We start from the raw sequence: 26694 nt of genomic DNA on the forward strand, positions 1-26694 counted from the left end.
ACAATGAATACGCGAATCATGAAGAACGGTAGTTATGTACCTTGGCAGTTGTTTGAATGGATTGGAAACGAGACGTGACCTGCTGAACGCTTGCGGAGAATCTTGTTTCCCCACTAATTTGTATAAGTTCCGAAGAGTCATCGCTCATTTTGTCAAACTCGGCTTCATTGTGGCGCAAATTCACGATCAATGACTGTAGAAAACATAATGATATTAGGGCGCGTTTACTTCCGGGTTATTTATACTTTCTGTATAATCATAGTGTCACGAAAAGAAGAATTTCTTTGCAAATGTTAAATTTCTACCATTAAACCCACATGCCAATGCCATCTAAACGAGTGAAGTGAATTGATAAATGTCGTGAACATAGCAGTCGTCTATTGATAGCAGCTGGAAATCAAGTCGAATTAAAACAAATGCTTTATTCTCTAATGAATGACAGAAAATTCTGCAGGTAAATCGGGTCGATTAATCAAAGAAAGAAAAATTCAGAGTATAGATTTCGGAAGAGTATTCTTCACTTTGTAATAGGGACCATTTTCACCATCAGTATTTTCTTTATAGTGAACCGTGTCATGTCACATGTCAAGAGTTACGAGGTACATCCTGTGAATGCAAGTCTTATTTACGAAGTAACAATGTGTCACGAGTATAGGGAGGTAGAACTATGAAAATCAACGTGTAGATTTCTTTAAAAGTGAAACCAGTATCTTAAAAAAGGAAGGTACCCGTGTTTAATGCTAACTGACATTGTATAATAATATACCAAAAATTTAAGAAAATATGCTTGGATAAAGTTTGGTGAAACTCATGTAGGTATCTATTTGGTTTTACTGTGTACGTGACATATTTCTGGTGTATACGAATCATTGAATGAATGAATGTAAGCCTGCCTACTTTCTGGTTAGACTAATTTTCATACGCGTTAACATAGAGATAAATAGCCAGAAACAAAGGTAGCGAGAAAAAGAGGCATAGATGCTCCAGGCACGCCACAGTGCGATCCTCCTACAAGACAAAACAGAAAGACACAGTGATCAAGCCTGGAAGCTTTTCAACGACACGGGCATAATAACAAATAGGACCCACATTCAGAAGTGCAACAAATCGACGTTTGCCTATCCCTTGTCATCAAGGTGAAAAGTGATCATCAGTCTCTGTTGAGTAAAGACTATTGTCTATGCAGGGCCTAAGTATACTATGCCTATGGCTTATACATCAAGCAATATCGGAATCAGCGCGTTGTTGAAGATTGAATCTGTGGATATATCCGTACTATAAAAAGAGACTTAAAGTGTATTCAATGAATGCCGAAGATCCCACTTCAACGAGACGCCGATTCCGTGAATTTAATGTGCAGTACAACAGGCATGTTTATTTTTTAGCAAGATAAATTACCAAGTCAAGTGGATACAGATACTATTCCACTTTTAGCGATACAAGTAAACTTGTTGTACTACACAAAAGAAAAATTTCGAAGCATTCCCGCCGACAACTGCCACCGATGAAAGCTGGAAGCTTTATTATACGAGAAGAAAGTAGCCTACTCAATGGTTCCCTGAAAGCAATGCAACGTGTAAGTGAGTAGTAATTGATAAGATACTGCAACGAGCCCCAGCCCCTAGAGTGCCGATTCAAGCCCAACCAAGCTTCGGGCCCTACAGATGGAGCCAGAGAGTGTGATCTCTTACTTGATCGAGGTGGTCACCCAGCGCTACCAGTTCCGTCACATCTGAACCTCGAGACTCCGTTATTTTTTGCAGATCCTAAGACATTTCATTAGGTACGTGTGAAGGATTCTTCGTGCGTAAGCCATTAAAAGGGTATACACGACAATAACACTTAGTTATAATCGAGATTCATGCGAAGAAAATCTGTACGTTGACGTAAATATTCTTAAACGACGAATAAGTGCGCGTGAGTAATTATCGTGCGAAAAAATCTATTCGAAGCAAGCACTTCTTCATTCGCTTTTTTTTCGTGTTCTAATCTTAGTGTTGACTAAGCGTGAGAAAAAGATGTTGAAATGGAAACGTCTTGCAACTTCCAATTTTTTGTCTACGTTGAGTGGTATGTGACTAACTTGCGTAGGGTTCTTTTTGGCAAATCACTATGTGTAATAATGTCGAATAACGACTCGCGGAATTCATTATCATGGGCCTTGGACATTTCGAACCAACAGCAAAAGCTGCAACAGTGTTTGTCTCACCTGATATTTTTCTAGTTGTTCCTGCTTTTCTTCGATTGTATTACGCAGAGTGTAATTCTTCAGAGAAGCTTCGGCTTCGGAGAGCCAAGCCAATAATCTGTCCAAAGAGTTTTCGTACTCGCTCCACTGTTGAATTCGTTCTTCGATTCCGCGAATAACATCGCTCACAGCTGTGGTAAACTTTTTGTTTTCAAATCTGAAATCAAACGTCAGCTGACGTCAAATCAAAATGCCACGTACTGGGAGAATGAACTCAGATCAATAGGTTCTGAGACTTTTATAACTGACCTAAGATTTGTCAAATCTCTTTCCATGGATTCCTGAGACCTTGGTGGAAGGCTGCCAGCGCTTTGGGCTACATGATCACTGAGGACACGGAGTTTAAGTTCACCTTCGCCTTGACTATCCTGTATCTCAATCACTTTGGCTAATCTAGCTTGTAAGACCGCCTTATTTCCGGTGTAGTCAGTGTAATTAGCAAGTCTCTCCCATTGCTGCTTCTGATAATCTTGGTAGGCCTTCTGAAGATCATGGAATTGTTGGAATATCTCTAAGAGCGCTTCGAGGTTGGAAATTCCCTTCTGAGAGGCTTCTCCGAGTTTTTCGTACCTCTGAGAAATCGACTTTGCTTTCTCTTGAATGTCAGCTGGTGTTTGGGCACTCTGAGCCAAAGCATTTGCCTTTTCAGATATGGCTTCGATGATGCGTTTGTGGGCAAGGATCTCTTGATGGATTGTCTGAAGTAGTAAAAAACAAACATATGTCATTCTAGCCACTACTCGCCAGCATCGAAAATTGCTTACCTTGTTCTTCAGCAGCTTGGATCGGATTTCTTGTAGCGACGACCAGACAGCCGCCGAGTCCTGCTTCAAAGTTCTTTCCATACTGTCCAGCCAGGCCAGCGTTTGTTGAAGCGTGTCCTGGTAACTGGACCATTGGAGCGAATGTGCATCTTGTTTCTTCTGTTGTTCCTTAATGCCCTCAGCCAATTTGTCCCATCGTTCACGTGCGTGGCGAAGTTCGTGTCTGATAACCTCTCGACCTTGAGCCGATGTGTCCGGAAGAATTCTTTCACCTGCGGCTGTCAATCCAGTCAGACGATGTTCAGCTTGTTCCCGCTCTGCAAGAAGAACCTGTAGGCGAGACCCCTTTGCTTCGAGGTTACCACCGACCTCCTCTTTTTTTAAACCAGCCAAATTTTGCTCCAATGGACCAAGCCAGGCGTTAACGGCCTCCAGCTTGTCCTGGAAAGCTCGGTGATCGTCGACGAGGGTTTGGCATCGATGGATCACTTCTTTACTCAGCACATGAAGTAATTGATACCTTTGATAAAATCAGTTACAAGTTATTGAAAAAGAGTTTATATCAGGTACATTACTTATTATTTTTTCAAACCACTTGCTTACCTGTTACTAATCTGAGAAATCAATGGTTTAATACGATCTACGCTACTGGCGTGAAGAAGACCGTGAGATTTATCGACAAATTCGTCAATTTCTCGCTCCTGTTTCGCAATAGATTCACGTTTATCTTTAAAGGTACTCAGTTGACTTTCCTTGTCTTTCAGAGTGGCTTGAAGCTGTTGATCTCGGAACGCAGCTTCCATTGCACGGAACCATCGAGTGTGTGACTCCAACTGGTCCTCGAAATCTTGCCACTTTTGGAGCGCACCAATTTGCTTGTTCTCCACCGATTCTAGAATCACAGACACAGATACATATTCATTGAATTGCTTTAGCCTTTCACACACAATTGGTTGCGTTGACAGTATTGACTTCCAAACTTACCGATTTCACTCAGATGTTGGTGCAAATCGGCTTCCAGACTTGCAATTTCTTTATTGATGACTTCTTGTCCTTTTGGTGCGGTACTCTTCGAAACAGTTGCACCTAGCTCCTTCAGACTAGCAAGACGATTAGCTCCCTGAGTTTGTCCGTCCTTCAGAACAGCAAGAGTCGCAAGTCGACGAGTGATATCACCCTTTTCTCCCGTGACATCATTGCACTCCAGCAGTTTTTCGTGTTCACCGCTCAACCAATCAGTGAAACTCTTACATTGTGCATTAAACTGATTGTGCTTGTCGACGCAGTCTTCCAGATTCTCCAACAGATCCTGTGACTTACCCACAATATTCTGGAACAGTTGCTTGATGGATTGCAGGTAGACATTGAGCGACGAATCTTTTGTTTGATCAACGAGTTGCTGAGCTTTGTCACAAACAGATTCCACCAAGGCCTGATGAGACATTATTTCTTGATGCATTATCTTGTGGTTTTGCAGCTGAGCTCGTTTTTCCTGTAAAGATGACTTTAACTCTGTATGTTGGTGCATGGCACGTTCCACATCACGGAGCCACGTGGTAAGTTGCTCTTGAGAAAGTGAAAATTCAGCAAATTGCATCAGGCATTGATCTAACTTTTGCATCGCGGATTGCAAGTCCTCTGAGAAACCGTCCCACACGGTTCTCAAGTTACGCAACTGCTGACGAACAATTTCTCTACCATCCGGTGATGTATGAGCGTACAATTTTTCTCCAAGGTCTATGACCGATTCAAATTTAGCATTTTCTTTGGTTCGAGTGTCGGCCAAGTCACGTATGTTCTTCTGCCTGGTCTGCAACACCGATAAGTCACCGACGATTTGACTGTGTTTTTTCAATTCCCTATCAACGTCACGAACCCATTCTAAGAATTGGTTGTACTTCTCATTGAAGATTTTGTGCTCCTTGACGAATTGTTCGTATCGCGCGACTGCTTCCTTTGCTTGATTTTTGATAGCTTGATATCTCGTTGCTTGTCGTGATATTTTCGTGGCCAATTCTGACTCACCTTCGATTGCCTGGCTTTTTTCAACAGCGGCGTTGAAATCTCCACTTTTCGCATTTATATCTTCCTCCAGTCCTTTCAATTTCTGCAGGTGAATTCGCTTAGTGTCTTCCGTACTCTTCAAACTCTGATCTTTAACTTGTGGTTCCATCTGCTTTATCCACGTTTCCAGCGATTCGACGACCTTTTCAAACTCTGCCCACTTGTCGAAAAGTTGATTCAACTTGTCTCGAGATTCGAGACATTTCTGGATAAACTCGTCCCACTTCAATTCGCTGTGTAGCTTCAGAAGAGGCTGCTGTCCTTGCAACGAAGTTTGTTCCAGTACGACGTTCAACTGGTCGGTAACCTCTTTCATAATTCGATCTCCTTCAGGCTTTTGTTGAAGTATATTTTCTATGAGGGCTATTTTTGCCTTTGCAGTGTCTCTGTCGATAGTTAAATCATCTGTGACAGGCGATGCCTCATTTACCAGAGTATTGATCCAGTCTCGCATCTTTTCAATCGATTGCAAGTAAGATTCATGGTTGGCCACATATTTTTCTGACGTACTAATCTTGTTTTCAACATTCTCCGAAAGCTGATCGTATGCGTCGATCACGTTTTTCAACATCTCAGCTGCGTCGTCATCTGACATGGTCGGAAGTCTGTCCTGAAGTTGTTGCAAGATATTTCTATGCACGTTCACATCCTGAGCGATTGTTCGGAAAAAGTGGAGTTCCAATTTCTTTTCTTGAAGGTTAGGCAAGAGGTGGCACTTTTCTGCGAGTTTGGTCTGAGCATCAAATACCCATTGCTTGACTTGAGAGTATTTGTCCTCGAAAGATGACCTGTGCATCATATCGCTTTCAATTCGCTTGTAAATAACGTTAGCTCGGTCCGTCAATGACTCCACTTGATTTCTGAGATTACGTAACTCCGTTCTAATGGTTTCTCGATTCTCTGGCGTGATTCTGGAATACAGAGCTTCTCCAGCTTCTGCAGTACGATTCAAAATTACTTGACCTTTCTCACGTTCTTCAGCGAATCCTTTCAGTTCTTTCAATCGCGATTGATAGAAGGTTATAGCCTTTGGTCCAGAGATCTCACCAAACTTGTTCAATTTCTGTTCAGCACCTTTAATCCAAGCTTCGAGTTCCTTAACATTAACATGGTATTGGTCGCGACCTCTTGCAACTTCTTCAAGGCGCTCCAAATGCGATGATAAAAATTTCACAATAGCTTGATAGCGAGTATTCAAGTGACCTACGTACTGGCCAACACGGGACTCTGGGCTCACTTTAAGAATGTCTTCGCCCAAGCTACTCAATTCTTTAATTTCCGCTTCATACTTCGAGACAATTGTCTGGAACTCAACTATTTCCTTGATTTTATTTTCAACATCAGTGAGAGTTACCTGAACACTACTTTCTATTCTAATTTTATTCTCAGTTTCCTTCAACCAACTCGAAACATTTTCCGACATCAGCTCGTATCGTTGCCACAGAGCAATATTGCGATCTAAGACTTGTTTTATCTTCGAATAACTTTTCTTCAGCGATTTCAAATCCGCAGCAACCTTGTCGCGTTCTGCCTTTAATCCGATCATTGTTTCCTTACTCTCCACTGACTCCAACAACTTTAATGAATTATCCACGTCAGCTTTACGGGATTCGCAATCAGATATTCCTGTCTCTACATCAATGAGCGAAGCCATCTTCACCTCAAGATTATACCGATCACTACTTTGCTCCGGTTCACACCAAGCTACCTTTTCTTTATGTGTAGCCACCATGCGTTGCAGGGCTCCAAATTTCTCGTGATACAACTTTGTCAAGAAGGCTACCAGAGTGGCGCTTACCTTATCAGCATGACTGGCCACACCGTCATGACGTTGCTGCAGTGCTTGAAGTTCCTTAGGTAACGTAGACTTGGAAATAGCTGGATATTCCGAGGACATGTCTGTTACCTTTTTCTCTACGGCAGAAAGAGCATTGTTAGCTTGTTCCAATTCGCCTTTTAGCGCTTGGCATTTGTTGATCCTTGCAAGAATTTTCGTGTTTTCACCCGTTAGATCATCGCACTTAATAATGTCTTCACGAATTTTCGAAATCGCCTCTCCAGATCGCTTTAGTTCTTCTCGAATATTCTTCTCTTTTTCATGGAATGACGAAGTCACGGACTCCAGTTTATCTGCTGACTCCTTGACGACCCTGAATTGATCGTCCAACAAATCACTGAGGGACTTCAGTGTGGGTATACTTGCATTGTTATTCATTTTCGATAATTGGGCAGTCTTCGCTGCAATGCCTTGTCGGAGTAATTGGTGAGCCGGCAATTCGTCGCGATACCTGGCAAGCTTCAGTTGCCCATTTTCAGCATCAGATAAATTTTTGCAGGCACTCATCAATGCTTCATTTGTGTCACTCAACCACCTCGATAATTCGTACTTTGCTTCATCAATTTGCTTCCATATGATCACCTGAGTTTCGTAAATCTGAGTCTTCTCCACGACGTTTGTATACGCGTCCTGATACTGCTTGCGCATTTTTGCGAGGTCTTTTTCTATAAGCTCAGACTTAAAGTTTGGCATTAGTGACGCTTCCTTGATTAACTGCTGCGCTTTGTTGTCCATTTTCTCCAAGGATTGCTTTCCCTTCTTCAGCATATCAGCGGCTTTCTTATGCTTGTCAAGAGCAGCGCTTGCTTGCGTTATATCATTTGGCACTTCCTGTATAGATTGGCACAATGTTTTTGATTGTTTAAGATGGCTGGATAGCTTCTTTTTAGCTTCTAAAAATTGCTTCCAACCACCATCCATATCGGCATATTTATTCTTCTGCTCTCTCAATAGCTCATTAACTTTCTCCCAGTTGGCATCTGTCGAAGATAAGACAACCTGGATATTAGTCACAGCTCTCTGATCCTCTTTCATCAGGGTATTTCCCTCACGATGCAGAGTTTCCTTGTCCGGTTCACGTTGCTGATGATCAGCGATTAGTTGCTCAATCTGCTCAACCGCTGGAGCCAACTTTTCGCAGGTATCAACCTTCATGGTGATATCCTGGAGTGTGGTTTGTGTTCTGGTAATTTCTTCTGTTAAAATTTGCTGCGTTTTTCTGAAGTTATCCCAACGGGCACTCAAATTTTCCAGTTTGTCACGCTTCGTAGCGAGTTCAGTCTGCAGAGTGACAGCCTTGGCTTCAAGTTCATGCACCAAAGCGGAAGCTGTCAGTGGTTTCTCCAATTTATCGCGCACTTGCACACCCATCGAAGTGTCCACCTGGGGTACTTGTACCTTCCAAGTGTTAATCTTAGTCGACATCGTCTGCAATTCTGATGTCAACCTTTCCAAGTCAGATACAGTTGGTTTATGGGCATCGACTTGATACTTACTGTGACTCAACTGGGCACTCGTGTCTGCGTGCCAGCTCAAAAGTTCCGCCCATTTTTCGAGTCCTTTCTTTTTCTGATTCAGATCGTCCTCAAGAGCCTGGTACTTCGTAGCTAGAGAGGAATAAAGTTCATTCAGCGCTGCCACTTCTTCCGGTGAGCTTTGTTCCGAAAGATGCTTTACCTCTTCGTAAATGCCAGCAAAGCTGGGCTGCTTGTCAGAATGTTCCTGCAAATACGCGTGTACCGCTTGCAGGTTCGTGTCGACATTATCAGCGTTCACATCGCTGATCTCAGCTATGTTTGCTCGCAGTCTTGACATCCAGTTGTCAAAGTCTGTCAGTTTAATCTGGAACTCTTGTCGGGCAAGTAAAGCGTCTGATACTTGGTTTATCTGGCCTCTGACAATGTCAGCTAGCTTATTCACGCGAGCCTTCATCTCGACCACCCGTCCCTTCAAATTAGTTGCACCTTCCAACGCCAGGCCATGACTGATGTGATCTGAGACCTGCGTCAGAGATATCAATTGGGCTTGCCTGTCGGATATGTCCTTGTTGAATTCCTTCAAACGAGCAAGTTCTCGTTCTAATTTCACCGTCTCCGGCGTCTTTACGTTCGGCTCCTCCAAAGATCCCTTCTCGCTAACCTGCAGCCAAGAGTCAAATTCCTTTGCCTCTGATTCAAACGTGTTCCAGGACGATACTAGTTTGTCCAGTTTAGTTGCTGTTTGGATGGCTACATCGTGGACGGAGTTCCACCGAGTATGAACAGCATCCACCTCGTCAGGTGCGACTGTTCTACCCGCGATCTGTTGGCTAAGTACCCACAGTTCTTGGACCTGTGGAAGCTGCTCCTCGCATTGTTTTTCGAAGGCCTTTGCCGTTGACAGCATTTCGGTTGCCTGTGCAAGCGTGGACGGTTTCGAGCCGATCGTAGCTGCTTTGATCTCGGCCTGTTCTACCCAAGGCTTGAGCTGCTGAATACCAACTTCATATTCTTTCCATGTAGCCAAATTGCGACCAGCCATTTCCTTTTGGTACACTATACTTTTGTTCAAAGAATTCGCAGCTTCTTGAAGTTCTATAATTTCCGCACGTAATTTCTTCGCCTCAAGATTGTCCTTGTCATCTGTAAATGTAAAAGAGAATCAGTTACCGTGTATATACTTGTTTCATAAGAATTGCTACACTAGAGAATCACACTTACCCTTTACCAACTGCAAAGACTCTTCGTCGAGAACCTTCAACACGGTTATTTTTTCGTATATCTGTTTTTGCAGGCTCTCGGTTTTGCGTACACGTTCCTCCGGAGATGTTGATATTTCTTGTATCTGAGCGAGAAGTTGCGGTGCACTCTGTTGTGTCCAAGACTGTAATTCACCGAGTCTGGCCTGGAACTTGGTCCACTTCGCATTAAATTGTTGTAGAAAAACGACCCGTTCCTGAACAGTCTCAAGGGTGACGTGAAGCCTTTTTTCTACATCAGTGATTTCTTTTTCCAAAACGGGTCTCTTCTCGGGTGCGGTAACCTCTGAAAGGTTGCTGTAAACATCTCTCAGCTTCTTCAACATCTCTTCGGCAGCCTTGCGCAACGTGATACTCAGCTCGTGTTTACTCTGAAGGTCAGCAGACATTTGGTTAGAATCATGACAGCCCGTCTCGACGCCCCTGAGTTCGCCTTCTGCCTGCTCTATCAAATTCAAGACCTCCTCCTTTTGTTGCTGATAGTTGCTCCAGAGTTTCTGAGTGCTCTTTAAGGTCTTCAAAGCCTCGATACTCTGCCCATAGGTGTTATTCCAGCTTGATTCCAGTTGCTGGACTTCTGAGGACACGAAGGTCGGTGCGTGCTGATCTTTCAGTATGTCTTTTCCACGTTGCAGCATACTGACAATATTGGCTCTCTGTTGTTCCAGCTGAGTGAGACGCGTCTCTTGGTGCGAAAGTGCTTTGCGCAAGATCTCGATACTTTCGGGTTTAACAGGAACAGTAGATTGCTCGCGGACCTTTTCGAGTAAAGTACAAACCTCACGGACCTCTTTCCGGTAGGTATAACTCTTCGAGTAGATATCCGTCTTTGTCATCGTGATCTCAATTGTTGGTATCAAGTTCTTGTAACGCGTGATAAGTTGTTCCAGTTGATTTTGCTCAGATATTGCTTCGTGATCCGAACGATTCGAGGCGAGGCTATCCAAAGTCTGTACCAACCACTTCATCTCCTCTCGTTTGCTGTCAGCCTCGCGGCATATTTGCTGTTGGAAAACAAACAAATTGGACGTCAAAAATGTGTAATGTGAATAACCGGCATTATCGCGAAAAAAAGTAGATTTAATTAGTAACTAATCGTAATCTCATCTAATCTCCATATTTACCGTCACCGTGTGAAGCTATCCAGGTTAGCAGGACAGAAATACAATCTACTCAGTAAATCGTCGACGAAACATAAATAAATCAGCGATAACTCCACTTACTTGGAATACCGTCTTCTCTTTTTCGAATTCCTCCAAGGAGCTCACTTCCTGTAAAATAGTTCTCAGAGTGCTGTCAACGTGGTCCATCCAGTGCACCATCTCGTTAAACCTGTGATCAAAGGAAGAGCAAAATTTAATGAAATTTAACAAAGGCGTTTTTAATATCGCGGTTCATATTATGAAACATTATCCCGAAATATATTATGACTAGAAATGATGAACAGAATCTCACTTTTGTCTGTAAGCAGCCCATTGTTCAGGCACTTTGCGCAGTTGTTCCCTCAGGGTTTCAACGCGTTGTGCCGTGTCTTCCCATTGATTCTCTGCTCTCTGAGTTGCTTCATTAAGACTTGAGTCGTCTGGCTTAAGGAGATGATAAGCCGTGCTGATCTTTTTCAAAGTTTGCAGGCAGCGTTCTACTTCTAAAACGACACCGCGACTCACGAAGAACTCCGTATTTCGTTGGACGATCCCTCCAACATCGTCGTTTTTAATAAGTGCCTGTTGTTCCGAGTTAATCTCCATCTCAATTTCTTTCAAGTACTGTAAAAAGGCAGCCTCGTCAAGGCGGAACTCAAGTCGCATCAGATGAAGCGGTGCAAATGTTAAGACTTCCTTCCAACGTTTTTGCAGATTGTTTAAAGCCTCGACGATCGGAGCCTGTTGTTCTGCCGGTAGAGCGTTCCTGAGATCTTGACCCGCGTTGATCAAGTCCTGGATCCATTTTTCGTTAACCTTCCCAAAGAAGTTCTTGTGGTATTCCACGGATTGACGACTGTCGATGTGTTTGTCGTTTATCAAGGTTTCCGCAGCAGAAAGCCATTCCGAAATCTGTCTTTCACACTCACGGAATTTCGTCCAACAGCGCACGGCTTCTTGAAGTCGCTGCTCCCATATCTGTGCTGATTGCGAAACGTGAGCAAATCGGTCGTTCAAATCACGAAGAGCAGCTCCTCCTTCGGCAACCTCTGTACTCGCCTGACAGTCCACTGACTTCACCATACTGGAGAAAACTTTGTTCTTAGATTCCAACATGGACTTGTAGTACAATGTCCGTGAGAAAAATGCTTTGTGACGATCGAGGTGAGCCAAAGCCGCGTCTCTGCCTCCCGCAAGATTAATTGAGGTCAACAAACGTTCCGCCTCGTCTAACCAGTTGGAGATTTCCTTCTGCCCAGCTTCCAAGGATTCTTGCTGAACGAGAAGCTGGTGATACAAGTGCAGCTGCATCGGTATCAAAGCGCGGACCTTGACGAGAGCCTCTTTCTCTTTCTTCAAGGTGTTCATCATCTTATCAACTTCCTCCCGTGACATGTCTTGAATAAGACATTGGAACTTTTTACTAATGTTCCTAAACAACTCCTCTATTCCTTCGACTTCGTTGTGCAAAAGTTGAAGCTGTTCTCCGTAGGCCTTGATTCTTTCGGTCGAAGTTAGCTGCGTCGTGGATAGTACTGATTCTGCGTTTCTCAACCATTTCTGCAAGGTCTCAACTCCCGCTCTGTAGTCCTTTCTATTTCTAAGTAAATCTCCGGCGTGCATGTATTGCTTCGCTTCGGAGAAGAGGTTCTCCCATCTCGATGTCATTCGGGTGTACCGGTCCTTCAATTGAAGAGCAACCTGTTCGTCGGAGGTTGCTATGAGGAAGCTAACAGTGTCTGATAGCTGCTGGTATTTATCTTTCCGCACGCTGATGTCCTGGAAGAACTCCATTCGTTCCTCATCCGGTAATTCTAGTGCCGGTTCAGCCTTGGATAGCCAAGATTCAAAATCGTCGGCCACGGTGGCCCAGCGACGCCAATATGCAACAACTTCTTCAAGCATACTTTGCACACAGCGCAAATCCATTGATACGTTTTTCCACTTTTCACCGGTCTCTCGCATAAATCGATCGGCACTGATGGATTCCTGCCGGTCTGTAAAAAAAATGCCAATTCATAAGTTCATTGGGTACAAATTAAATCCGTGACAAAGCTTAAACGTTACTCAATTTTGTGTATGTATGAAGGTGAGGCAGTATTCTGAAATGGACTTATAGCTTATAATGCTTTATATTGTAAGGAGTGCCTCCGACACACTTGCGAATAATTCTTATACCATAATGGCCTTATCGGCGCTAAATCGAAAGAAGCTGAACACAAGAGTAATAAACTTCCTAAGTAGTTGTAATCTATCTTCTATCTATTAAAAAGCAGTGTTACCGATCTAACACTCGATACGTCGTAACTCAAAAATTGATGTCCAACGCGTCAGTGAAATAAAAATACCGATGAACGCCAAGCCATTATCACACTTGCTTAGATAACTATAAACGTGCCGCGTGACCTCTCGACTAAAGATGTATGTATGAGAATTTTACTGGTTGTTTTTTTTTCTTCGCCAGAAAAAAGTCATAGATCACGTAATTACCGCATATCTGTGACGATAATTATGTGATTCTAACGTTAATACGTAGAGTTATCTCGTCAACTCACCAACGTCTCCCTCCCTCTTGTACTCCTCAACGACTTGTTGCATGTCCAAATACGCCTTCTGAAATTCCTGGAATATTCTATTTCTCGAGACGAAGTTCCTGTACTGTTCGAGCATCTGATGAACTTTATCCTCCGTTCCGTACTTCACACTCCAGCCCTTCAATTTCGTCTCGACTAAGAATAGGAACGCGATCAGACAACATTTGTGTTCTAGGAACTTAAGACGGATTCTGCGCTTAGCAGCGCGAGTCGGTAAAGTCGCCAGTCTCGAAGCTATGCTTTCCAGTTGTTCCAGAGAGATTTGCTGAGCGACAGGAGATCCTCTAATGCCTTGGAATTTCTCCGTAACCTCCGGCAAGTCCAAAAAGTATTTCTTGTGCTCTTCGAGCTTGTTTGAAATTATACTTGCGGTCTCCTCCGTCATTTCATCCGGGATGTCACCGTCCGATTTGAGGATTTGCTCGGCTCCAGCCAGCCATCTTCCCACTTCTCCAAACTCACCGGGGAGCGATGAATCCAGAAGCCAAAGCCAGCGTAGCATCTGTCGTAAGAAATTGTACACGTAGATTATAAAATCATTGTTTCGATCATCAGCATCATGAAAATAAAAAAAAACTAAAGACCATAAGTGACAATTGCATGCTTGCGTGACTTACCAGGATTTCCATTTTATTCCATAAGGTTTCAATCTGTCTCCAAGAGTCTCGAGTTATGCTGATCATGCTCGGAGTATCGACAAGATTCTGAAGTTTCCGGTAACTGACTGATTTGTCGTCAGTTTCACTTCTGAACAGCATGTATTCCTGAATGCAAAATTTCTCAAAATAAACACTAAGTAATCGAAGTATCTTCAATATTTAAACGAATGGAAAACTTGATTCGAAAACGAAAATGAATGAAATTAGCCTGTAACAAACGAATGGAGTAGAACGCTTCGCGAACATTAGATGTTTCATCTCACCGGATAGCTCATCGGGAAGGCGTTGGTTCTATCGAGCTGTTCAAGTTGTCTAGTCCTGTCGTTGAGCCAGGCCAAAAGTGAGTCGTACTCCTGTTGCACAGCGGCAAACGAGTCAGGCCCCGTGCTTCTGGGCTCGGGGTACTTGTGCAGAAACTGAGCGACGTAAGTCATGATGGATTTCTCGTCGGGACGCGGCACGTCAACGTCCTCGGGGTCGAGAAGTCGGGCGATTCCCAGCTCTGTTTCAGCGACCTGGAATGCCGTCTCAAGACGAGACTTGTTGGAGGCCTCTCGCATGGCGGCGATGTTGACCAGGTTGGCTCTGATGGCGTCGATTATGGCCAAGAACGCGTTTCCATCCCTCCAACTCTCCCCGAAGTCTCGTACCTGGATTCCGGCGTCCCTGTGAACAGAAAACGTGCGTTGAGTCGCCTTAAACGCGCCTTTCCTTCGCGATGCGGGCTGTCATCGAGGTCCAATCCTTACTTCGGCAAGGCGTTGGTCACCCACTGCAACAACGTCTTCCTGGCACCCTGCTTCCACTTCTCGCTGCTCTGTCGGCGGCGTTCGTTTGCCGCCGAACCCTGAGTGCCAAGGCTGTCAAGGCTGCTCTGGCTACCCCACGTCTGGCCCAAGTACTCGAGGGCTCTGGTGTTCTCTTCGATCTAGAGAAGAAGGAGAGGTCTTGTGATTGCGCAGGTCTTACTGCATTTTCGACATCTAGCGTGCGTTCTAAAATGTGTCGCGCAAGGCATGCAAGAATGATGCAGTGTGCACGGGCGCTCGCAAGCCCATTTTTAATATATCTCTTTACTCTGTTTGTTACGCTTTGTTGGCTACTCACCCGCCTTCGATCCTTTGATCGTAGCTTGTTAGTTAGAATAGATAAAGTTAGCAACGTTGCATTTTTCGACCTAGCTCGATCGGGCTAACTCGGATAAAAATTGAATAAATTCACGATTCGCCCGGTCAATATCTTTTTCTTCGTGAAACGAAGGTGACTTTACGAGAAATCGAAAAAGGTGAGGAAAATGCGTGAATCTCTTCAAGTACAGTCAGAATTTTGAATCAATTAGGTACCGTTACCTGACTTGATCCTAACTTTCGGTTTCATACGTTTTCACCGGACAACCCCAAATCAACCCGATCATAATACTGTGCTCAACATACTCAGGATGTGTTATGCGCTATTTAGAAGCAGCTATCGCATACTAATGACGTGTATACTGTAACGAAAATTGCTGGTTGATCTAAAATACCTGGAAATACAGGATGATGGTCCAAATAAGTCCCAATACTACCGGAGGTCGTCCATCCACTAGATCGGATGAATTAATGTTCACTAATTTGATCTGAAAAGAAAATACGACGTCCACGGTATAGCCAGTGTGTTGTAAATTGCTAGGGTAAGATCTGTTGTGCATATTCACAAATTAATCCAGTTATTCGGATTTATTATTATTATGTACGCTAAGCAATCTATACTCACTTTTTTGCTCTGTAAAAATTGAAGTGCCGTATTTGCATTGCTGAGGAAATGAGGTCTCTTTAAGTTACGTCCTCTTTCAACCGGCTGAAATTGCATTTCAACATTCAAATTCACAGACAATCAGAATTTTTCATGCTATGCTAATTAAACAAAAAGAAGAAGGAATATACGAAAAACCGTTGACAGAATACGTCTTAATTATTGTCAAACGATATTTGGTAGTCTCATATAGTCAGTGTGAAGTCAGAATGACATCACGCGACAATCCATTTACTTCGGAATTTTTCACGTAAAAAAAAAAAAAACTAACTAAGTACAGCATCGATACGGGATTAACGATTAGCAAGAACCAGTCGCCCCAGATTGATTACCCGCGACCAAATACGGTAATGCCGTTTCTATTTACGTCAGGATTAATTCTCACCAGTTTCTCCCCAGACAAAACTTCAAGTAGGGCAAGAAGGCGCGTTCCATCTTTCAAATCCTCGATCAGTTCCTCTACTCGAAGCGGTGGAACTCGCTGTAATCAATGAATATGTATACACATGTATTAAAAAATTCAAATTAACCTGGAAATCAGCATATCCGATCGTGTAACTAAAGTGTCTACATGACTTTCAACAGAGAATAATGATGCCGCGATTGATCCTTCGGGCAAAAACTGCCTCAAATCACACGGAATATAATCAATCAGACAAGATACCTGGCAAGTGGTTGTGAATAATGATAAACAAATAAGTGACAAAATATCCACGCAATCCTCTCGTGAGCCGCGGGCCAATTCTACGATATACTCTACTGCCTTTTAGAGCCACAGGTAAGCCCAAAAAAAAAAAAAGAGGAGAGAAAAAAAAACGACGGAACTCTTTCATGCCGTAGAGCACTTTCGCAGAGGCTATGTACATCACTTTCAACTGGTGCTTTGATGTCGTGCAAAAACATGATTGTTAATGCATAAGAAAAATTGGCGAAATTTTTTCCGGCCTGCAACACCTCCCCGACAATTCTGTAGGCCAAGCTTTTCAGTCTGGCCGCAGGCCAATGCGTCTCGCATTTTAGACCGAGTCGTTGACTGGCTGTATCAGCTAGGCGCCACTATTTTGCCGGCTGCATACCGAGAAAGCATTTTTCCCAGATGATTAATTCCATCTTCGACGTGTCCGAAATACGAGTCAGCAAATGGTTCCAAACGATTGTAAAACCGATAGAAATTTGCCGTCCAAAAATCTCGAAATTAAATCAGCCAGTTCACGGAAAGCCCAAAAAGCTCGTTTACCGACCTGAGAAGTCGTATCGCGGTAGACGAGCGGATACGTCGAGTAGTTTGCGGGGTGAAATACGAGCCAGGTACGGCCTACACCGTTAATTTTCAAGTTTTGAACTCGAGGAATCGTGCCGGAGGTTGCAGCTTGCAAGCATGGTGCTCAAAGCTCGCGAGAGAGGAGCTGCAGGTTGAAATGCACCGAGTACTGAGAAAGTTGTGAGTAAGTTATAATTATCTTTCAATATAACTGCGTTATATTGCAGCTGTCAAGCTGTCCTCCGTTGATGGGCAGCGTCTTAGCGGAGTGTGCGAATTTCACTCTTATCCGTCGACGTCAACTCGCCGAAGAAATTGTCATAACAAGTTGTTGTTATCGTCTACCGAATGACGTTGTACGGCTCTCTCATGGGAAAAGCAATCAAGATTTATTCTGGATTGGCGAATTTTTTTTTTACCCTTACTTCAATCAACCGTTGTACCTACAGAAAATCGGAGGTGAGCTTACATCGCGCAGCTTTTATTCTATAGATCGTTCGTCATTTCCAAGTCCGAAACGAATCGTCGATTTCACTTTGGCCTTTTATAATATTCTCCTCGCTTATGAAGTATTTAAAAAAATCCACATTTTCTTGTTTGACGTTTATTTTCCCCTAACACCAGGACACGAGTAACGAAATCTATAGTATTTTTCCAATCTATCACCGATCGATCAGCCCTCGTAATTCAAGGACGGTAATAGAAGGAAAGCCGCTTACCTTCGAGAGGTAGGAATTAATCCAATTTACAAAAGTCTTCTTTTGCACGCGCTCCTGTTCATCTGAAACAAAAAATTAAATTATCTTTATTAGAGTCGTTGGTTTTCCATCCACTCTCTGGTTGCCAGAAATTTCGCAACTACTCAAACTTTGTAACACTTGATATATTTTTAGTGCTAGTAAAATTTGGATTCAAAGCTGAAAAAATAAAGCATTACATCAACATTCGGTTGCAGCTGTGTTATTTACACGAGTAAATCATATTCTGTTAATGCATTGGTAAAATGCATTTTGATCATTAATTTTCTTTCTATTTATTTTTCTGACCCGTGCCGTACAATAAAAATTCACATGCGATGAAAATCGTCGGCGTTCGATGTTTCTTGATTTCAGTAATATGCGTGAATAATTGTAAATTGTAAGATGACACGAAGTTATCTGTCGATAAAATGACGCGAGACGGGTTTGTTCGTATCTTTAGTTAAACTTGACCTATAAGAAACGACGAAACGTTTCGCCGACGACGAGAGATGTTACGAGAACATAATCAGTTGAGCCAAAAATAAAAACCCGTCCTAAATGAAGTGTCGCAATACGTGATGGACAGCGGATAGCAGACTTACGCTTTAAAAAAAAAAGAAATCTTTTCCCTGTAATAATATTGCTTTATTGTTTTCAAAGAGAAGAAAAGATCACAAGCCTAAATTATTATACTCTGCATCACGTGCGCCGTTGAAGACTGTTAGCTGGTACGGCTTTGACGATATATTTTTCATCGCATAAGCCCGTCAATCTGGCTGGAAACTAAAAGCTCGTCAACTGGATCTGCAGTGCCGTTGAAATAAGGCTAAAAATGCGACGTTAACTCAGCCTCAACCCGAAGCCTTGATACGTCCATAAGGCGGTGAGTGACGTAATTTAGGTGCACGCAATTTATGGATCGACTGCAATCTCCGGTCGTAAGATGGAAATCGGCTTGATCCTTCGTGCACCTGCAGTAAGTAATCAGACACGTCTTATCGAGTTCTATAGGAATTACGCTCCTCTCGTTATTTCTCCAAAATCACGAAGAGCGACTCGCCGAATATTGCGCGAAGGCAAATGTATGAGTAGTTCCCGATTAATCTTGTAATTAAAGAACGCCGAGTTAACGTTGAATTCATTCATCGTTCCGCCCAGTGATTATAACTGTGGTTATTAAATTCCCTGTCAAATCGACACAGTGTGCAGGTATACCTACGTGATGCGTAAGACAGTTGTAAAAATTTCCAGACAGACTTACACCGCAATTCTGCACGGTACAATGCAGGTCTGCAACAGCTCGTCCGCCTTTGCATTTGTAATAAGATTTACTTCTGTAACGGTCGTTTTGTGCAACCCGTTTTGCGACGGCAAAATGAAACGCCTTGAGCGATTCCCCAGAATTATATTCAGGACGAGGCGACCTCGCGAGCGATTATGTCATCCTGTTTACAGACACAGTTTCGTTGAGGGGGAGAGATGGAGAAAAAAAGAGAGAGAGAGAGAGAGAGAGAGAGAGAGAAACAAAATGAGAAAATAAAAGAAATAATTATATTACACGATGTATATTATATGGATATGGGTTATATCTCCAACTTGATTTCAAAGCGACAACTTGTACGTTGTATTACCGCCTAAATTATCACCTCGGTTCAATAGCAAATTGCACAAATACTTCGTTGCGATATTCGTCGCGGTCTCGGCGATTCGGGTTCAGTAACGCTTTTGTACAACATCCCGAGACCAAACTCCGATCCGATTGCGTAAGCTTAGAATTTCAATCGCCGTACCGCACCTGCGGAATAATTACTATTGCTGCACCGGCGGCAGGTCTTTACAAGGTAAATATAGACCGGTAATTTTCGTCTTAGAATATACCTGTAAGCCATGCAGACGAGATCGCGATCCCACCGTTTCTGTTGATCGCAATATCATTGCCAGTTTGAGGAGGTAGTCGCGGGTCTGTTAAATGGACTGGGATCTTTAATTACAGTCTGGAACACAATATCGTACGGTGCATAATTCCTAGATGCAGCATCAGGTGAGAATAGGAATTTCGACATTGCAATGTCAACTTGGTGCATTGAGATGCATTTGGCTCAGAATGCAGTTGAATTTTTTCACCACAAACGATGGTCGCCAGCCTTCTGGCACGCTTCTGGATAAGGTCTATGCATGAATCTTTGCAAAATAAGACTCTCAGGTGTTGCAGAAAGATAAGAAGACGAACGCTGCAGAGCTAACGAACACCTTGGCGCAAAACTTTGACTTCTAGTAACGTAACGTCGATCCTAAGGCTAGTGTCAACGTCAACAATCTACCATACCTGAGCCAGGCTCGCCTGCTCTCAGACCTCTGTTACACACATTACTTTATCTTAAAACGTTCCTGACATTTACTGAAATCATAAAACGTTTTCTTATTCTGTGACCATAGCAACCAAACTATTCCAAATACCTTATCTCAGGATATTACAATAACTACACGGGGTAGTTGCCATGTGATTTTGTAAATCCCGGTGGAATTAACCTTCTAGCTGGACGATAAGGTAAATGTAAAAATATAGTTCTGTTGCAAAATGAGGATAACGGTAACCGTATCGCTCGGTATCAACCTTAGTGGTTTTCCAGTATGATATTAACGGGAATTTTATAAATATAATATCGTTCCGATGCAGAATGAGAATAACGATAACCGTATCGCTCGGTATTAATGTTAGTGGTTGTTCATAATAATATTATTGAGAATTTCACGGAAGTTCAAGGCGTCTGCGGCATGTGTGATTAATTAATTAAAAGTAATGTCTACACGCGCGTTGACATGTGCAACGGGCTTTCAGGCTTGCATTATACAAAGTTGAGAAATCCGTTGCGAGCTCAACTTTTTGTATGTTGCGACGTGCTCTGTAACAGGCTGAAGCCACTGTTGATACGCCCGAGTAAAAATACATGGTTTTTTCTTCAAAGATAGCACAGTCGCTGCATCTCAATCTATTGTGTGACCAGGAGCTCCATGCGGCGTTGGATAGTCACGTGCGGTACGGTCTTATCGGCAGCTCGATGGTGCGGCCAAGCAAGTACGATGCAGCTGATATGGCGTGCAAGTTAATCTGCTTGTACGAAGTTTAAAAATTATCTTATGCATTACTTCTTGATATCATTGACATAGTATAAGCTGACGCCGCACCGCGTCTAGTACGTATCCCAACTCACGAATATACTTGGACGAGCTTAGGTCTCGATCGGTCCGCTAGCAGGCTGCATGTGCATTGAATGTGCATCGGACCGACGTGCAGATGTAGGCGTTACGGTGCAACTTGTGCAGCAGCTACTGCGCTCTGATAGGTCGAGCGTAACGGCTCAGGAGTTAACATCGATCCATGATAGAGTTGTGTCTCTTGATTTCAAAAATACCACCCCCGCTGCCCCCCAGCCCTAATTTTGAAGTTACAGCCCGTACGTTCTTGTGTAACTGACTGTATATCATGAGCCAATTAATCACTGCTGGATACACAAAGTCTGCACGCGACTAAAAACCTCATTTTGTTGTACTCTAAGGTCACTTTAGCAAGGATCTCGACTGCGGATCGAGCTCAGCTTGCGAAGCTCCATTTCCGAAGGAGAGACTGACGACCACGCAGAACTTGTACGTACAGAACGAATTTCTCAAGATCGGCAAGGCGCGTAATATCGCGATGAGACTGTCAGAGTCTTTCATGGTTTCACATAAATCGAAAATCGATGTACGGAATAAACAAGGCTGCACAACAAACAAGGTGGAACGAGAAACCTTATATAATATAGCGTAAAAAGAACAAATACACGTTTTGCACAACTAACTCAAGGTTTTTAAATGTACCTGTAAGACAACCGTACTTTTCAGAAGCGGACGAATTACGCGCGAAATCTGCTGCAATTCTTCGCGATGGAAACGGAATCGTGAAAATTCTTTATTCTGATACATCCGTGGAGGAAATGGCTGCGGGTTTTGTTAAAGCCAGCGAGGCACGTCCAACGGTCCTTTTTCGTCGAGAGTATTAGCTTTAAGAACCATGGATCAATACCTCCAATCAGTCGGTCACCGAACGCGTTGAAAAATGTCGAATCACGTACACAAATTTCCCCCGTCTATTTTTCACCCTTACAAAACGTTAATCCACGGCTATTCAACCCCGGGCAGACCGCAGCACGTCAAATCGTCGTTGATACATGCCAGTCACGCATAATTCGTCCAATTTGGACGAAAAGTTGCCGAGACTATCCGTGCAGGTGTAAAAAGACGCGTGCTGTTTGCGAATCGAACGCCTTGCCCTTGAGTGACCTTGACGATGCCTATTCGAAAATCGCAAAAATCCTCGCGATATACTTTTGCGCGGTAATTTCGCTGCGCAAGTGTAAACAAGCGGATTGTCCGAACAGCATCGCATCTCTTTGGTAGATCGCTAATTCCCGGTTGCGCTTTGTTTCAGCTTTGTCATTGTACGTGTGCGTCTGCAAAACTCGTATCGAGGTATGGAAACCAGTCGAGCTTCTCGACATAGAAACGAACGCATATATATTCGAGCAACGCGACGACGAAAATAATCCAGTGCATCAGCATCAGCATCACCGTCAGCATCGGTATACACATAGCAGTACCTACAGTGTATGGATGTATATGAGTAACGTGTGGGTCACACATGCGGAGGATTAAGCCCGAAGTAGGACACACATGTCGTAATTATTTTCGTTCCCTCCGTAGTGTGCAGATCTCCGATTTCACACCCGGACCACCGTTTTTCACTCATCCGCTCGATCACGCACCGCAGCTTCGCATAATCTTACCGAATCGAAGCTCCGTCGCTTCAACACTTACGCTACAATCGTCCACGGTGAAATTTTCAACGTTACACGCAGTTTCGAGGAGGATATTGCGTCCTCGACTCGTTAATCCACCGATTCTAACCACGACGATTTGTTCGCTGTAAGTAAGTTCCTCCAACGCTCGCCAGCTGCAGCTCGATCAAGTACCGTTGCAAATCACCCCGAAGTGCACAAGGTGCAACACATGTGCACAAGACCCGGGAACCGTGATCAGAAGACGCACGGCAGCTGGTACCAAAGGTATTATTTTATTTAAAGACTCGGAACGATGGTAGTAAAAGCACACACGATATTATTCTCCGAAACGGCGGAGTCGTCGCGTAATTCCATGACGACCTCTTACATCCGACTGCGGACTCGTCAACGACGATATAAGTTCGTACTGTGCCCTTTTTATTTATCTTTTGCAAATTTAAACTCTTCTTATATTCTCCATGCGCGAGAAAGAATCGCCAAAGGCTCTCCTCTGGACAGATGCTAAAGTATCGCGATTCTCGGCGTAAGAAAAAAAAAACCATTCCTTTCCGTCTGACGGAGGGGAAAATTTATGTCGAAATAAATCAGAAACTTGGAGCGAATTATCGGGAGAACTTCTTTGCACGCTCTCTGGAGTGCACTCGAAGCGCTGTCGACATAAAATCCATTCGCGATATGTGAAGGTAAAATTTACATTGCGTTTCTAGTTGCAGAGCCTGGTACCTACTGGTTGTCAGGCTTATAGGTGTAAGCTAATAAAAAGGCAGCATCTAGCCTCGTACGCATTTAATGTATCTGTGTAACGTAGCTTGCGACGCGAAGTCTTACAATTTTGCGGTTTACCGTGTACCGCAGGACTCGCAATATGAACAGAACCGCAAAGACGTTCGTCAATTAGGTACAAACACCTTCTGCCAGTTGATCCATATTACAAATCGATCGGATCTTGGTGTAAAACGATATTTTTTAATCAATTTTTTCCACTAAAATACCCGAACCTTGCACAATGCAGACGTGTTCGAATGGTTCTTGATATAGTCAATGTCGAATTGACTACCTTGCCACAATTAATTACCAAAGGAAGGAATATCAGAGCGGTTGTAAAAGAACCAAAATTTTAGAATTCCAGTTTTTACGACCTGCACCGCGCACGTTTTACGCAAAAAATTGGGTCAGTCTCCTACAGAGGAACAGATGTCTTTCAGCCAAGAATTTGGACAAGGTTACAGTAAAAAAAAAATCAGACTGCTACAACTTCCAATTTTCCGCTACGTGTGCATGCAATAAAATTGTTTTATTATTACTCGATGATCGTTCCGGAAGTCCGAATTTTTGGCAATTTCAACGCAATTGATATTCGGTGATATTGAAGAGGTTGTGGAAAAAATGTCAACTTTGAAATTTAACCTGTGGTCGTGATGATCTATCGACTATATTCGTGAGTAATATGGAGTTATGCCCAGCCGAGTTCGGGATCGCATGATGTTTTGCGTACAGGGGCGAGTTTTGAAACGTCTCGAAAGCACCCGAGAATCCCCAAGCCGAGGCTGGCACGAGGGAACTGAGATGCCAGTCCCTATTGCACAGGGAATGTTTCCGAGGAGGAATGAAACTTACTTGCCTGCCAGAAAGAGGCACGATATTACGCAAGGCAATTCCGGCTGTCATCGTAAATAATAATAATATTATACTTCTGGTTAAGTTCGTGACATTAAAAACTTTAAATAGAAAGAACCCATCGCGCGAGTGGCTCGAGAGCCACCGACTATCTCCGACAAGAAAAGGAAACGAAAAAAAAACTCATACCTCTACCGGTCTCAGGTACCACAACTTGTTAAACGCCGAGCCAAAAGCTCCGAGTCACTTTCCGGGGGAATTTAAAGCTCGTGGTTTCCGGTTCTTTCCGCTTGTCAGACGTCTTTAATACTGCACAAGCAGTGAAATTATTTTTTTTTTTTTACTTTACGCTTTTTTTAACGCTTTTCTGAGATCGTGGCTACGTAAAACACAGATTTTTAAACTCTTGGCAGCAGAGAAACGTTCGAATAGATTTCCTGCCTTTGCCGTGTCTTCTGAAAATTTAATTCTAGTACGAACAGACCCTTCACAAACCACAGTTAGTGAAATTATAAATTCAAAAATTTCCCAAAAATTTGCCCAACTTTGACTTGATGTACCCGCACGTTTCGTCCTCTGTATTAAAATATAAAGAATTTTATCAGAGACATAGAATGCGTGGCCGTTTTCTTCTCGCGTGGAACAATGCGTCGTGAATTTTATTCTTATCTGATAAATCGTGACGTGCGTCACGTAGACGTGGAAATAATAAAAATTCCGGATGTTACAGCCGTGTACAGGAGAAAGAAATTACTCACGTAGCAACGAAGCAGAGCCGCGTGCTTTCGCATATCTCTTGCAAGCTTGCGAGCTTGCTGCAACGGCACTTGAGTAAGACACTCACTATTTTTTTCTTTTCTTCGACACTACGCCTGCATTTCTATACCTCGCACAAAAGAAGAGCACCTGAGATATGAGAACACGTGCCTTACACTCCGCTTACAGCGTCTTGAAAATTCGATTCAAGGAAATGCACGCATCTCTGAAAGCTTCTCCAAAAAATTACGAACCACAATTTCCTGTAGAAGTTTTCGCGCGAAGCCGATTGCTCCAAAAACTGATCGTTCAGAGGGTTGATCAGCATGAGCATAATCAGTTTCTTTGGTTAATTTTAACCCTCAAAGTAAGTTTGACGTATCGACGTTTCAATTCAGAGCATATCGGATGTCGCCGCGTTATTCTCCTCCTTCATATTATGTATGAAGTATCTCGCGTTACGGTAATCCAATGTTGAATTAATCCAGGGCGGGATCGATTTCCTACCCTTGGATACAGTCTCGGCTGACATCGCGGACGACGGATGGTAAATAAAAAACAAAGTGCATGCCGGTATGAATAGATAAAATGGAGCTAGAGCCAAGCCCGATGTCGAATCGATGGAATCAATACCAACGGCTCATCCAATCATTATTCGCTACCGGAAAAACCGATCATCACCAGTTTGCTTGTAATCGCTACATAGCGTGTTCGCTGTCTATATTTTTATGATTTTCTTCCTTGTTTTTTTTCTCCTAAAATCGCTAAAACTGATTAAAAGGTCCGTCATGCTCGGCCTTTGTTTCAGTCAGATCATGTCAGAGACAAATAATCTCTGCCCTGCGAAACGCGGTGTCTATTTCCGGATCGCTTTACATCGCGTTCCTGGAGCGAATATGTCGAGTGTAAGACAAGCTTGAAAAGCTCAAGAATCTCGAAACCTATTTGCTTTTCTGCTGAAGGTGAAGATCTAACGGTGGAAGACTGGCACCGCGTTTGATCAAAATTTTTTCGGAACTTCATCGCTGGCCAAGAACACGTCTCTTAGAGTCGACCAGACACAAACTCGACACTTCCGGCTTACATCTCAGTCAAGATATGGAAAATTGGCCTCGAAATGTGTATGATACTTGCGAATGTGAAACTGGTTGAATACAATTTAACTAGAAAATTTCGAGGCCGCCGAAACGTCGATAGGGAATAAAATCGGAAGTTCATAAATTTTCATCTCATTATTGGAAACCGAATGTGAATTGGACCGACCGCTACAGCTTCGACACACGTGCCAGAATTGGCCTCGGTCTTGTTTGATCGAGGTGAAATTTTTCCAACTCGAACGATAATTTGTCAATGATCTATACAAAGGATTTCTCTCTAATATGTAGACTTGTAAGAGTTCGCGTGACGATATCGTGCCGTTAGACAATGAAGGGAAAGAATAATTCGGCGAGGAAGAAGAAAGAACAAGGGAGAAGAGTAAAAGAATGAGGAAAGGAATGCGAAGGTTGGAATTGCGTGGAACGGACCAACGAGAGGGGGTTAAAATCCCGAAAGACCGATAAATCGACTGGTTGAAAACCCGAAATTTTCTACCAACGAATTTTAGAACAAAAAATGACCAGCGTACCGAAGCTGGGATTTTGAAA

At 43.2% G+C, this 26694-nt stretch overlaps 1 protein-coding gene across 6 annotated transcripts in view; it reads right to left on the reverse strand.

Moving 5' to 3' along the window:
* Positions 1–26694, reverse strand: part of LOC124179261 (nesprin-1) — a 136964-nt gene that overhangs the window by 74060 nt on the left and 36210 nt on the right. For 2 of the 6 annotated variants that reach the window (XM_046563496.1, XM_046563497.1), the window contains 20 exons: positions 17817–17878; positions 16222–16317; positions 15798–15881; positions 15568–15660; positions 15153–15176; positions 14795–14973; positions 14309–14711; positions 14004–14150; positions 13348–13888; positions 11106–12789; positions 10874–10982; positions 10775–10789; positions 9613–10654; positions 3997–9534; positions 3616–3904; positions 3013–3532; positions 2498–2946; positions 2210–2405; positions 1692–1766; positions 41–193 (listed from right to left, as the gene is read on the reverse strand). In XM_046563496.1, the coding sequence (XP_046419452.1) occupies positions 41–193; positions 1692–1766; positions 2210–2405; positions 2498–2946; positions 3013–3532; positions 3616–3904; positions 3997–9534; positions 9613–10654; positions 10775–10789; positions 10874–10982; positions 11106–12789; positions 13348–13888; positions 14004–14150; positions 14309–14711; positions 14795–14973; positions 15153–15176; positions 15568–15660; positions 15798–15881; positions 16222–16317; positions 17817–17878 (11699 nt within the window). The remainder of the gene's footprint in view (positions 1–40; positions 194–1691; positions 1767–2209; positions 2406–2497; positions 2947–3012; positions 3533–3615; positions 3905–3996; positions 9535–9612; positions 10655–10774; positions 10790–10873; positions 10983–11105; positions 12790–13347; positions 13889–14003; positions 14151–14308; positions 14712–14794; positions 14974–15152; positions 15177–15567; positions 15661–15797; positions 15882–16221; positions 16318–17816; positions 17879–26694) is intronic. The other 4 variants (XM_046563500.1, XM_046563495.1, XM_046563499.1 and 1 more) reach the window with 2 other exon arrangements.

Source organism: Neodiprion fabricii, chromosome 3, assembly GCF_021155785.1.
Source record: "Neodiprion fabricii isolate iyNeoFabr1 chromosome 3, iyNeoFabr1.1, whole genome shotgun sequence".
Taxonomy (NCBI): Eukaryota; Metazoa; Arthropoda; class Insecta; order Hymenoptera; family Diprionidae; genus Neodiprion; species Neodiprion fabricii.